The following is a 14620-nucleotide window of genomic DNA, read 5'->3' on the forward strand; positions in this document are numbered from 1 at the left end:
TGAAATTTAATTTTTTTAAAGAGAAATGAGCATACATTTTTTAAATGTAAAAAATACTGGAAATTTTAACAAAATATTTTGTTTCTAAAACTACATAAGAATTCTAAGAAATATTAAAACTACTTTTAGCAATGCAAATTGTATGTTAATAGTAAAGGTTATTATGATTTCTGTTCAAACTTTTAAAACAATTTAACACCAAATTAAAATAAGTGTCAAAACAACATGCTGCAGCATGAATATAAAAATAGTTTAAACAAGAGAAACTGTTAGAATATTATTTCAAATCTTTCTTTTTTTTCTCTAACAAATCATAAATAAATTGCTCTAATCAAAAATTGTTGTCCCTGTACTACCATATATATATATATATATATATATATATATATATATATATATATATATATATATATATATATATATATATATATATATATATATATATATATATATATATATATATAATATTGTACTTCCATCTTAAATGGTTCTATTGAAGAAGGTTACTTTTAAAAATTTAATTTGATTCCTCACTCTATTTCTCATTTTCAATAGTATTTTTTTAATCTGCTTTTTCTCTTCAAATAAAGTATTTTTAAATGTACATTCTTTAATAAATGTATTGATCCTTGAAAAAAAATTACAGATTTGTTGCTAATAAATAATTTGTCCTTAATATTCCTTGATTTTTTTCAGGCTATTACAAATCCACGCAATGATGTGTATCAAACACGGGCATGGGAAGCTGTTCTTCCTTTAGTCTCTAAATTAAAAAGGTTTTATGAATTTTCCCAGCAAATTGGTAAGATCATTTTAAAATTTATCTGTATATTTTTTATTGTATTGTTTAAATATGTTATTATGGATATTTTATTAAAAAAAATATTACAGATGAAGTTGTACCTCGTATTCTGTGGGAGTTATGTTCAGGACCTCTACCTCCTGCTCAACATCTGCATACTCAACAAGCTCTAGTCAAGCAATTTGCTGAAATTTTAGATTTTGTTTTAAAATTTGATGACTTAAAGGTACCAATCCTAATATTTTCATTTCTGTTATTTATAATATTGCTACCATTTGTTTTCTTGAAATTTATAATCTGTAATTACTTAACTTTTTTTTTTCCTACAATAGTTAGAATCCTCAATATTTACCTTTGTATTTCATATATGGTTCAATGCTTTACAAATAATTTTTAAATTATTGTAGTTTTTTTATATCATTTAATGGAATAATAATAATAATAATAATAACAACCTTAAAAGAATATTCAGTACTGAAATTCTTGATGTAGGAAAATGAAATCAAATATATATTGCATTATTCTTGAAAAAAAGTGCCACAGTGGGTTGATGGTAAGGTCTTGACTCGAGGGTTTTTGGTTCAGGGACCGATTCCACCAAAGAACCCTCATATAAGCAGCTCTGGTGCATGCTAAATTGGTCAGAGCCAAACGTCCTCCCGCCAGTGTGTTGTGGAAGTTTGGAAAAGGGAAGTCAGCTCATGTGTCGTCCTCATCATCTGACCATGGTTCAAAATTACGAAGTCCATCCCAAAGTAGCCTTAGTGTTTCTTTAAAACAGGATGTCAATATAACTAAACTAAACTAACTCTTAGAAAGAATTAGTTAAGAAAGAATAGAAATATGATATGTCAGCAACAGAAAAGTAACTAAGTTAGCTATTACCAAAGAAAATATAATACAAAACAGATATATACTGACAAAGAGTATAATCACACATCTCATGCTAAACAGATTTTGTAATAATGTTTTTCTTATATTCTGAAATTTTTTTAAATAAATTGAAGTCAGGGTTCTTGAATCTGAAATATGCTTAATAGAAAAGTTAAGAAATAATCAAAAGTTTGTTCATAAAGAATTTTTTTCGGGCTTGGAAATAGTTGACTGTGCTAGTATCTCTTTATTTATATAAAGGAAAATAAGTTTGGTTAAGATACAGATGTAAAATTATGCATATAATTTGAAATGAAATTTCTGCATAAGTATAAAAAATTACTAAAAGTCATGTAAAATATAAATTATGTTGTAATTTTTGTTTTATATTGTACTTTTGCTAAAAGATTGAAAATTTTTATTTCTATACTTTAATTGCTGACCTCATAAATCTTGTTTGTGAGACATATGTAAGTTGTTGAATTCCAAATGCACTTTTCCTCCCTATCACTTTGAATGCATCATTAGCAAATTGAAAACACAACATTGCTTCATAAAAGTTTTTGTTTTTTTTTCATTTTAAAAACTTTCAAAATTTGCAATTGACTTTAAATTATTCTAAACATTTTCTTGTACTAAAGGGAAACATGTTATATAATCATACTATATAATTGTTTTATTAGCAAAATATTTTATTTTTCATAACTGAAATTAATAATTTTATATATATATAATTTTAGGTAATGTATTTATATGAATTATTATTAACATTTAAATATATATATATATATATATATATATATATATATATATATATATATATATATATATATATATATTAATTTTGCTGTTTATTAAATTTTTCATTTTAGATGACTAATCCAGGAATTCAAAATGATTTTAGTTACTACAGAAGAACAGTTAGTAGATTGCGGTTAGCAAATCAAGTAAGGAATATAAAATGTTTATTTATTTTAAAACAATGAACTTTCAATTTTTTTTATGTATATATTTTTTTAAAATTTCGTTCGTTGAAAAACTGAAAATTATTAGGTGGACAAAATTTAAAAGGCAATACTTAATGATATTAACATATAACTTCTAAAGAAGAAAAGAACAGACTGTTTTTCTTTTGATCATCTGTTTACTATATTTTATTTATTTATTATAAATTACTTTAAATGTAATAAATTCAGTATTTTATTTGTTTGATTGTTGATATTGATCGCTTTAAATAATTTCAGTTTATAGGTGCATTAGACATATATTTTTTCCTATAATAAATCATTATTTGTCCTATAATAATTGAAACTTGCTCATGTTTTAATGTTACAATATTTAATATAATTAAAGGGATTGGTGGGATTTGGTGGGAAATGAAAATGATTTGTAAACATTCGGTGCTTACAAATAATCTATTTTGAATGGCAAATGTATTAGGGTTTACCTATTGTTAAAATATTACAATAAATGATGTAATTGGCAATAAAAATTTTTAATGTTCCTTTCTTATTTTATTCTATAGGAATGAATGGTAAGATATTTCAGTCAATTATTTTATTATAGCTTTTTTTTTTTGGTGAAATGTTTAAGAAAAAAATCTGCAATATATTTGTGGTTAAAGTGTCATCGTATTACTAATTCTTTTCAGTTTTCAAAGTATGGTATTAAATCCTTATGAAACACCATACTTTTAAAAAAAGCCCTTCAATAATTTTGGTACATGTTATTGTCATGAGTGTTAAAAATATCAATAAAATGTAAAATGGACAGAAGTCACAAAAAATTAAACCTCTAATTGCTTAAAAAACTGGAATATTAGAAAGAGCAGCTTGCTAATTAAAGGATCAAACAAAAATAATTTTGATTACTTGCTGATGATGTGTTTAAAGCAAAACTGTAAGAATAATGGAAATTGAACTGAACATAGATGAAGCGTCAAACATTAGATTGCAACTTTAAATATGGTAACTGTTAGAGAAAGAATTTATTGTTTAGATAATATTCAAAGTTTTTTAGATATTAGATATATAAATTTTATTTATGACCATAATATGCAATTATTGCTTTGTAATTTGTAACTACAACAGAATTACCTGTATTTTTGTTTTATAAAGCATTTCTTGTTTTATTTCAACTTGCATGAATCAGTTAATAGTGATATCTTTCTGAAAGCTCAAAAAAAATCATAAAGCATTTCTTTTATATTAAGTAAAATTATACTTAAATATCATTGAAATTGATCTTTTTTGGTATATTCAATCAGCTTGTTTTCCATTAATATATATGTATATTATAGGAACCTATTGATGAGGAACTTGAAGTGCCCAACGAGTTAGCTAACAAAATGTCTCTGTTTTATGCTCACGCAACACCAATGCTGAAAGTGTTAAGTGATGCAACAATGCGTTTTGTGGCAGAAAACAAAGATTTACCAATTGAAAATACGACAGAAACATTAGGAACAATGGCCAAAGTTTGTCAAAGAATGATTGAACACAGGTAAAAAAACAAAAAACAATCATAATAGTTTTGCTTTAAAATTATAAATTTGAACATCTAGAAGCTATTAATCATTGGTTTCAAAATTTGATGATTGTATCTCAATATATGTCTAGTATCAATCATAATTTACTGAATCTGTTTTTCCTGTTAGAAAAAAAAAGTTTTATGGACTTTTATTTTTTATTTATTTATTTTTGTGTGAATTTTCTAATAACTGGAGATAAATCTTGTCTGATAGCTTGCTTTCTTGCCCTTTATTTTCAATATATGCAAATTTTGAAACCAACAAGTAATTGCTGATAAGGATTTGCAACTTTGGATATTATTGCATAAAATATTACTTGAAAATATAAAAGGAATAAAGGGAATTCTGATTAATTCATCCAATCTAAAAATTTAAATGTTTACAATGCATTCAACTTAAAAATTTAAAACTTAATGCAATTTGATTAAATTTTTGTTTTACTCTCTGTTGATTTGATTATTTCCTTTTCTTGTGAGACATACTTCAAATATAATGGGAGCATTATAAATTTTTCAGAAATCTAATTACAGAATCTAGATTTTCCAATTAAAAAAACTTGTAATTTAAGCTCTTTGTTATTAATTTTATAATGATTCTTTTATATCATCAATAAAGCATATATGCATTTTATAATTCCTTCATAATGTGACTATTGAAATGCATTTTTATTTTAGGGATTTCTACAGTCGTTTTAGAAATGAAGAAACAATACTTTTTGTCTTGAGAGTGATGGTTGGCTTGATTATTTTGTATGACCATGTTCATCCTGTCGGAGCCTTTGCCAAATCTGCTCACATTGATGTAAGAGCAAAGAAAAATTTTCTTGTATTGTGTAATTGAAATTGTTTAATCTGTACTAATAATAAAGATTAATATTTGTGTGTTGATACACTGTAGGCAAGAGAAATTGCCCTATAGCTACCAAATTTGAACATATATACTTTGGAAAGTGGGATTGTGTACCTAAAGAGCAAATTTTTTGAAAATTAAGCTTAGGTTTCTCTCTCTCTCTCTCTTCTGCAACACTTCTCGAAAATATTTTTGTACATAATTTTAAAAAGTGTCTTTTTAATTATGCCAGTTTAATAATTATACAAGTTTTTCTTAAATTTTGACAATTGTTTAAAGAAAATTTTGAATAATATCCAACAATAGTTTACATTATGGCCCTGAAATTCAAGTTATTCAAATGAACCATTTTTTTCATTGCATTTATTCCCCTATTGTTAAAAGCTTAAGATAAAATATTTTGTTTACTAAATACATAGTTTATAAGATGAATAAAAAAAAAAGGTGAAATTATATCACCACAAAATTTAGAAGAAAGATGAATTGCTCATTTAAATTTTTAATAAAGCTATTATTTCATGGAATTGGTCTTATTAGAAAAATTCATGTACATAGTAAATCTAATATAAATGAGACAATTAAAAGGATATGGGCTCAATATCTGACAATTTGGCATAACGGATATGAAAATTTATCTAAATTATTTAACTGATATTATTTATGATTAATATTTCTGGCAAGCCAGTGGTGACTAGTTTATTAATATATACTGGTAGAATGAACTTTGTCTGATTATTTTCAGCAGTACTCTTATAATATTGATCATACTTATTTTATTTTGAAAATTATTGCACAAAGGAATATTAAATACATCAAATAGAAATGCATAGCTAATTAATAGTAAGCTTTAGAAAACTAAAATTTTGTTGATAGAAGCATAAATAAAATTTTTTAAATAGTTTTGATCCATTTATTTCTCTGCACTTTAATTATCTTTGTTTCCTTCTAACAGATGTGCTTTCATTACGCTCTTAAAGTTGGTCTTTATGCTACTCTTTCACATAATCATAGTGATACAATTTTATCTGATAATTCTAGTTTGGAATATGCAGAGTTTGTGATATCAGTGTCTAATCTATTTTTCTAGTCTGGGCATTGCTTAACTCCATTGCAATTTGATCTTTTTTGTGTATAACTCTGACCCCTATATGACACACTATAATTTGTCCAAGGATGAATAGTGTTGTTCTTTTGTAATGGTCATTCTACATATGAAAATTTTTGAAAATTATGCCCTTTGATACTAAAACAAGTCAATTACAAGTTTTAACATCTTTCAAAAGTTTTCTTATGTCTCTTTTCTCAAGCTATGTTAAGAATTTAATTTTTGTGTGTTGCCCTTTTAGATGTCATTTAATAGTTTATGGTGGCTCCCTGACAATAATAGAAAATAAAAGTTTAATACAGGTTGGTTGTAAAAAATTGATACTTCTGCCGGCGAAAATTTTATTTTGGCAGTGCTTATTCAGTTCAGTAAATTATATGTTCTGTTTTGATGGATCTTTACTTATTTGTTAAAATGAATGATTTTCTATACATTCGCTTTTTGCTTTGATATGCATTTGTTAATATTTTAACTTTGTGTAATGATTTTTTTACAATACTTTTAAATTAGTGATTTTAATCCTTATAAATAAAAATGTTTTCTTATCTTTCATTTAGGTAAAGGGGTCAATTAAAGTTTTGAAAGATCAACCACCTAATGTTGTTGAGGGTTTACTCAATGCATTAAGGTTTGCTATTGATTTTCATTTTAATTATCTATTATAATATTCTGAAACCTATCTTGTGCATTGTTTTCTTTGATCTTTGTTCATTTAAATATTAAGATTTCTTATTCATTAATGCATTTTCTACCTTTACTACTAAAGCATTCTTTCATTTTGTTTGTCTTTCTGTTTTGTACTAAAAGAAAAATTATTTATAATTTTTTCTGCATTATAGAACTAGGCAAAAACAGAGTCATTTATCAAATTATTTGAGATATATTTTTTTTTTTTTTTTGTCTTTGTATACCCATGCAGAGCCTTGTCAAATCTGCTTATATTGATATGAAACCTAGCTAGCGGCCATTTTAGTGTTAAATTAATGAGAGGTAAACAAAAAAATAATTTGTTTTGATAATAAACATCATGGAATATCCAATAATAATGATTATTCTTATTGTTATATATTCTGTGAATAATGTGTATGATTATATCATTAAAAGCTTAAGGCAACATAAGTGCGGTCATTATCATTAAGTATTTAGTTGTTTCAAAAGTGAAATTTTTAAATATATTTTTATGATGTATAAATATTGCCTCATGATATTCTATGATAAGAATAATATTCTATAATGATTTACAAAATCATACTGAAGAATAGATTAATAATATAATAATAATTATAATAAAGTAATTTAATTTCTTACATTTTGAGCCAAGTTGCAATACATCAATATAACATTTTCAAGCAGACAAGTTAAATATAGTTTAATGTTCTATATAATTAAAATTGTTAATGCATGTGTATCCTTTGAACTTATTATATATTTTATTATTTTTTCTGTCTACGTTTCAAAAGAAATTGGATTATTTGTTCATTTCAGTAAATTTCCATGTAAATTCAATAATTTACAATTATCAGATTTTGCTTGGAAGAGTGGATTAATAAAGCCAGGACAATAGTGGATTATTTTTTGGAGCTGCAGTCTCCTTTGCATTATTATTTTTAAAATAAAGCTTTTTGTTTTTGAGCTTTTTATTGTAATTTAATACATATATTATTAAATCTTAATTTTAAAAAATTCTGTTGAATGCAAAATGAATAAATGCTGTTTTGTATAACTTCCTTTAGATGTGAAAAAAAAATGTAAAAATGATTGATGTTATATAAATCTTTATAAAGTTAGCACAAAATATATTTTTATTTCAAAAATTGATAGGTTTAGCTCTGCTTTATTAACATTTTGTCTAAATATCTTCAAATTGATTTGTAATAATGGATTATCTTAATCCTCCTTTTTAGGTACACCACAAGGCATTTGAACGATGAATCAACACCAAAGCATATCAAAAGCTTATTAGCATGAACTATTGGAATGACATATTTGTGAAATATTACTCTCTCATCTATTTCTTGTCAAAGAAAATTTCATGAAGAGCACTTGTGTTAAATGATATCAGTGACAAAGTATTATATGGTGTGTGTGTTTGTGTGTGTGATCTGATACCCATGCAAATTGTGGAGTAAAAATATCTGTGCAAATAATGAATTTATTTGAAAAAAAAGTGATTTGGTGCTTTTCATTAATTTTTCTGGGTGCATGATATTTTATGTGATTGCTAATTGTCATATTAGCCTTAAATAGTGAATACTTATACATGACACAATAATAGGATCATATTTACACTTATAAAAGAGGTATTTTTTAATAGATTTTCATTGAGTTCTTTTATGTTTGAACATTTAAGGGAGAATGAATTTTTGTTCTTTTATGAGCTGTTTTAGTTTATTTGTATTTACTTCATTTGTAAAATATAGGCATTTGTATTATGTTCATGTAAATGATTTTTTTTTTTTTTTTCTCTTTCAAATTGCTCAATTAGAAGGGTTGATAGTCTTACAACAGTCATACTTTTTAATTTTTATAATTTTTTTTAAGATTTCCAATTAGAAACTTATTTGAAATTCAAATGACACTAAGCAAATGAAGCTGTCAACAAGTCAAGATCTATGATATGCTGTCAGTACTATATTAAGAAAAAGGGCAAAATGTACTTTTGCTTGTGTATATTTTTTATGTGTACAATGAGCTTTGGATGCAGCTTCTTTGTGCATTTCATTGTCCTAGTCAACTCATCTCATCCACAAGCTTTAGGAGCGAGCTATGTTCTGGAAATATCTTTTTCATTGCTGAAGATCTTATTTTTTTTGTTCTGTCCAATGTTCACATTCAGTCATCTGTTAATGTTTTGAGAAGAGCATCAGTTTAAAGCTCTACTAATGACTTTTAAACGAGGGTTTTCATAAAAACTATGAGTTATTGAATGTGCCTGCCTGTTCTCAAATACTCATTGGTTGTTGGTAAGATTTTGAAAGTCATTATTACTTGTTTACTCATTGATGTTGATGAATTACTCAACAGGAATGCTGTGCATTAGACTATAAATCGATTTATTTGTAAAATTTTAAGAAAATGAAGATATGTTATTTGAATGGTGGAAAATAACATTGGAAATGCACACATAGAAATTTGATTTTATTGAACTTGAGAAATTGACAAAAGAAATTTTATTTTATTAAATTTGTGTCCCATGATAAATGATATTTTTAAAATTATAATATGTGAATTAAACTGACTATCCAGCTTTATTTATTTTGAAACTACTATTAATTTTGAGAAGCTAATAAATTTGGAACCGAGATGAACTACACTCTTAATGGAATATATTTCATTATAAATTTTACTATTTTTCAGATTCAAATTTATATTTTGAAAAAACTGTAGAAATCATATTGACAGAAATGTAGTATCTAATTCGAATATTTATTTTAAGACTGAATATATTTCAGTGGCAGATTTAGACTTTTTGTTGTGCCAAGTAGTGTACACATTGAAGCTCATTTTTCAATAATTTGATAATATCACCTATTTTAATTTGATTAACTTGTTTATGATTTATTTAATCAATTTTGTAAGAAAAAAAAATATTTTTTAATATATGCACATAGAAAAAAGTGAAGTAAATAAAGAATTTGTAACATTTTTTTAGTTTTACCAGAGTAGGCACTATAGATGTGAAGATCAGAAACTTCCAGCATGGTGGTTGATTCTCGCTTCTCAGGTGACTATATCAAAGCTGTGGAATTAAGTTGCTTTCATTTCTATAATGGAACATTATTGTATAATAGTTAATGTCAATACACATTACAGTTCTAATATTTTATTACTCTCTCTCTCTTTTTTTTTTTTTTTTTTCAAATCTCTTTAGCAATTAAATTGAAATATTTTCTAATTGACAAACCCACAAATCTTCGTAGCTACATAATTGAAATCTGCCACTGAATAAAGTAAAAATGATGTATTAATTAGGAATATGTTATTATTATATTAGGAATATGTTACTTTGAAAAAGCAAGGCAGTTTTAACTATTTTGAAGGTTAATGCTTGAACAGGATTACATGAATTGTAGGCTTGTTTATGTGCTAGTCACAAGTTGTAATCATGTGACTTCTATTTTTTTTTTTTTCTTCTTATTACTAAGAATCTCACTGTTTAGTTAATGGCCTTATGTTAGCTTATATTTTTTATGTATGTATATTTTATTTATTATTTTTAATAATATTCTTTTTTGTAATCCTTATAACAAGTTAAAAATATATATAAAATGAACAAAACATTAAAAGAAAATTATATTACAGAACTCATGGAAGTAAATTTTGCTGTGTACATTTCTATTGTTAAAATATGTTAATTTTTTTAGGGGGGTTAAGAAATTACTTATTAAGATCTTTGGTTAATTATTCATATGCATTATTAGGAATATTTCATAGTTTAAAAGCATGATATTCAATTTTAGAATGTTCATATTATTAGTATTATCTGAATGTAGTTGGTTATTTTTCATTATTGACATTAGCCTATATAATTTTTAAAGTTTCTATTAAATTTTAATCTGGTGGAGAATTGTATTGTCAGTATCATATCTTGACATTTTATTAAATTTAAATGTTGTGACTTAAAAATATTTATTTTTATTTGGACTGAGCATTATTTTTAACTTGTATAGAATTTAACCAAAAATTATAGAATTAGCATAAATAATTATCTTGTTATATTTATTGGTAAGTAGGTTTCTCTTGAATAATTTACACTGATTAATTATTCTATTACAATTGTATATTTTCTGCTTAAGTTTTGGGCAGCTTTGGAATAAAATGGTACATTATTTTTTGTCTGGAATTTGTTAGTGGTTTCAACTATATTAGCATTTCTCAAATCATTAATTTTTTAAATAATTTTTAGGAGGTTTTTACTTGGAACATTTTTGTGTTGTTTTCATTTTTATATTTAAATCGTCTGATATCTTAAATTTTCTGTTTTTTTCTAGATTTTAGTTTTTAAATCAAATTATGTTGCAGAAATTTGTTAGAAAAATTTCAATTATTTCATTTTGTATGTAATTTATGATTTTCGGTATTGATGTGTGTGCAGTTAATTTCAGTTATATGATTCGTTAACATTGGATACAGGAGTCTCTTTTGCTCACCATAATTGAGATTGTGTTTATCAAATAAGTAGAATATGTTTGACAGTATGGGGGAAAGAAAAAGTGCAGTATTTAATCATTTATTAAAATTTATATGTAATAATTATATACTGTATTTCTATATAAAAATTGACATAATATTGATAACTGTCTTTTTTTATTAAAAAATTTTAATGGAATTAAAATAAATCTAACACGATAATAGATGTCTTTTTAGTTTGTAAAAGTAAGTTATTTCCCTACAGATCAGTATTTTTTGGTTGCTGATTAATGCTGTTTCAGTAATCCAGGAGTGTGTTAATAACATTTAACCCATTCTTTTAGGTCCATTATTATATAATTACTTTTCTTCAAGCTTATCTATTGAAACATTAATTCTTTTCTTTTTAGTTGTCTTACTAAGATAGACATACAGGAAAGTAAAAGAAATCCAGACTGATTAAAACATAAAAACAATTAGTCAAAGGTCAATAATATTTACCACAAGGATTTAATTATCTTGGAGCCTCCAGTAACATTAATCATGCTTTATTTATGGGCATTTACCTTACTGGATGGCTTATATAAAACAAAAAAATAAACAAACAGTTAAAAGCTATTGAAGGGAAGGGATGATGTATAAGTATTTTGATCTTAATAATTTTAGAACCAATGTTGATTAAAATGAGACTCCACTGTACATGCAGTCATACTTTTTACTAGAGAGGCTTCTATTTTGAATTGGAAGAAATTTTCCAACTCTCAGAATACTCAACTTTTGTTTACATTGTTGGACTATTTATAAATATATATAGCATGATTAACTGTGTATCTGCAGCAATCATGGTAACAAAAAAAAAAAATCCTTTGATATTATGAGACAGGTAGTGTTTTTTATTTATTATGCATAGCTTCAGATCAATGTCAAAACCATATAAGAAATGAAGTATGCTGATCGTGTTTCGCAGCTGTTTAAATTTTTTAATTCAATATATATTTTTTCCTTAATGTGCATGTGAAATAGTTTCTGTGTTTTTCATTTTCTGATTGCAACTTTTTAAGTGTACAGTATTTTAATGCACAACTTTGTTAAAAGCTTGGGTGCATTTAATGATAAAAAGGAAGGGGGGACTATGCATATCTCTGGAAGCATTTAAGGGGAGGGGGGTATTATTGATGTCAACTAGAATGTATAATTATTTTCTAGAAGACAAATTAATATCTTAAGTTAGAATTAGCGGGAGTAATTTTTCATTGTCCAGCTGTAAAAATGCTATTATAATAAGTTCAGTTGATTTTTCACAGATTATAACAGTTGACATTATCACTAAAAGTTTTAGTTACTGTTGAAAATAATTCATATTGTTGAATTTTGAAGTAATTTCGTTATTTAACCTTTATAAATTTTTTTTCAATGAGTGAGTCATTGTCATTAATGTGTAAATGTACTTGTATGAACAAACTATATAAACAATAATTTGTTTCTTACATTTTGAGCATGTACTTAAATATATTGCATAGATGAATGTTACTGACAGATTAATTTTTGCAACTATGTAAGAATGCAATATTTGTTAAATATCTAACATCTAAAAAATTTGGTGTGGTTAATATAAATTTGTCTTAAATTCTGTCTTTGGAAATAAATATTAAAATTATTAATTGTTAAGAAATATTTACCTATGTTCTATTAATTGTGGTTATTAAACTTTAGTAAATGTTTGCTGAAAATATTATTTATTATTCCCATTGTTTATGGGTGGTGATGTTTTACATTTGAAATTGTAAATTTCATTGGTGTATATATATATATTTTTAAATCTGCATAAAATTTGAATATATTTCTTCTTGTAAAGTAAAAGATAAGCTATAATTTAGTGCTGAGTAAAAATATTTGAAAGCCGTAGATTGTGTGAATTATTTATTCTGTATGCATTTGAAAACCAGGGAGGGAAAAAAAATCATTTTTTTTCCATATATATTAAATATTATTTCTCATTAAAAAAAAAAATTTTTTTCTTGTTTTTTATAACTAAACATTTAATATTAATTTTCTTATGAATCTTTTCATTCTCTTTTGTGTAAAGTATTATTCTTTTATCCAGAACAGTTGAGAAGTGAATAGCATTTATAATTTTATATGAATGCTAAATAGTAAAAATTCTCGAATTTGCTATCTCGCCTGTTCTGTGTATCGTTTTTCTCTCTTGTCGTACCCTTGTATTGAATTTAAAAAAAAAAAAAAAAAAAAAATCACTTTTTCTGAAATTTTGAATAATGTTTGTACCAGAATTAACAAGTTAAATGATAACAAAACAAAATATGCTGATTCATTTAATGTTATTAACTGATTTTAAAATAAAATTTAAAGAAGTTTTAAAATATTGATTGGCTTTCTGTTTTAATTGTATTGTTGGAAAAAATAGAGAATTTAAATTATGTCACTGGTTTTTCATTTTAACCGTAATTTCTGATATTTAAAATATAATGATGTTTCTGTGCTTGAATAAGTGTTGATTACAAACTCGGGTTATGTATTAGGCTTAGTAGGCAACCGCCTACAGATCCTGCAACTTCGAGCACAATGATTTTTTTCTTTTGGAGGGGGGGGGGGAGAGAATTTAAATTGTAATGTTTTTATTATGTTATATTGCATTAAAAATGCACTTTTTATAATTATTGTGGTTAGATTAATTTTTTTAATACTCGAGATATTGAAACCAATCTTTTGAAAGCCACTATTTGATGTTTTGTTATTCCAGTTTGTTAGAATTTTTATTACTTAAAAACTGCATGTGTAAATATTAAATTAAAATCAATAGAAATATCTTGTTGGGGAAGGACTGGGCTAGCCTTTAGCTCATTGTGCCAATTGTTACGAATAGGATATCGTATCAGAGTGCAATAAAAATCCAATTATCGTTTTATATTTAAAATACATTCATACTGTGATTTTTTTTTCCAACTTTAAAATTATTTTGCAGACCTTAGCGGTCAAGTTATTAGTCATCAATCTTTCGGCAATAAAAGATAATGGCATAAAAAAAAGGAAGCTAAAAAAAGGCACTCTGTTTAGCACGATTACGCAAAGACCATATCCTTTATGCATCCTTTGCGTCAATTCGATTTCTTTCTCGGGTTCTTAGAATTTTTTTATTAATATATGGTGAAAAAATATGGGTTATCAAAAGATTCTTTTACTAAAATTTGGGTAATTACAAAATATTCGTCTTTATATTTAAAAGCAAAAGAATTTGTTCAGATTTTAATCAACAATTTTATTAGCAACTTTCATTTTCACAGCTCCATAGATCCGACATAAAAATGGAATT

The 14620-nt window shown here is 25.0% G+C and overlaps 1 protein-coding gene across 1 annotated transcript in view; it reads left to right on the plus strand.

The window, feature by feature from the left end:
- The window catches only part of LOC129968449 (CYFIP-related Rac1 interactor B-like), a 45850-nt gene extending 32657 nt beyond the window's left edge, over positions 1 to 13193 (plus strand). Inside the window, exons 4-10 of the mRNA XM_056082321.1 lie at positions 697 to 802; positions 892 to 1028; positions 2548 to 2622; positions 3975 to 4177; positions 4880 to 5006; positions 6717 to 6787; positions 8064 to 13193. Coding sequence (XP_055938296.1) covers positions 697 to 802; positions 892 to 1028; positions 2548 to 2622; positions 3975 to 4177; positions 4880 to 5006; positions 6717 to 6787; positions 8064 to 8127 — 783 coding nt within the window. The 3' untranslated portion in view covers positions 8128 to 13193. The remainder of the gene's footprint in view (positions 1 to 696; positions 803 to 891; positions 1029 to 2547; positions 2623 to 3974; positions 4178 to 4879; positions 5007 to 6716; positions 6788 to 8063) is intronic.
- The last annotated feature ends 1427 nt before the right edge of the window (positions 13194 to 14620 follow it).

Source organism: Argiope bruennichi, chromosome 1 (assembly GCF_947563725.1).
Source record: "Argiope bruennichi chromosome 1, qqArgBrue1.1, whole genome shotgun sequence".
Taxonomy (NCBI): domain Eukaryota; kingdom Metazoa; phylum Arthropoda; class Arachnida; order Araneae; family Araneidae; genus Argiope; species Argiope bruennichi.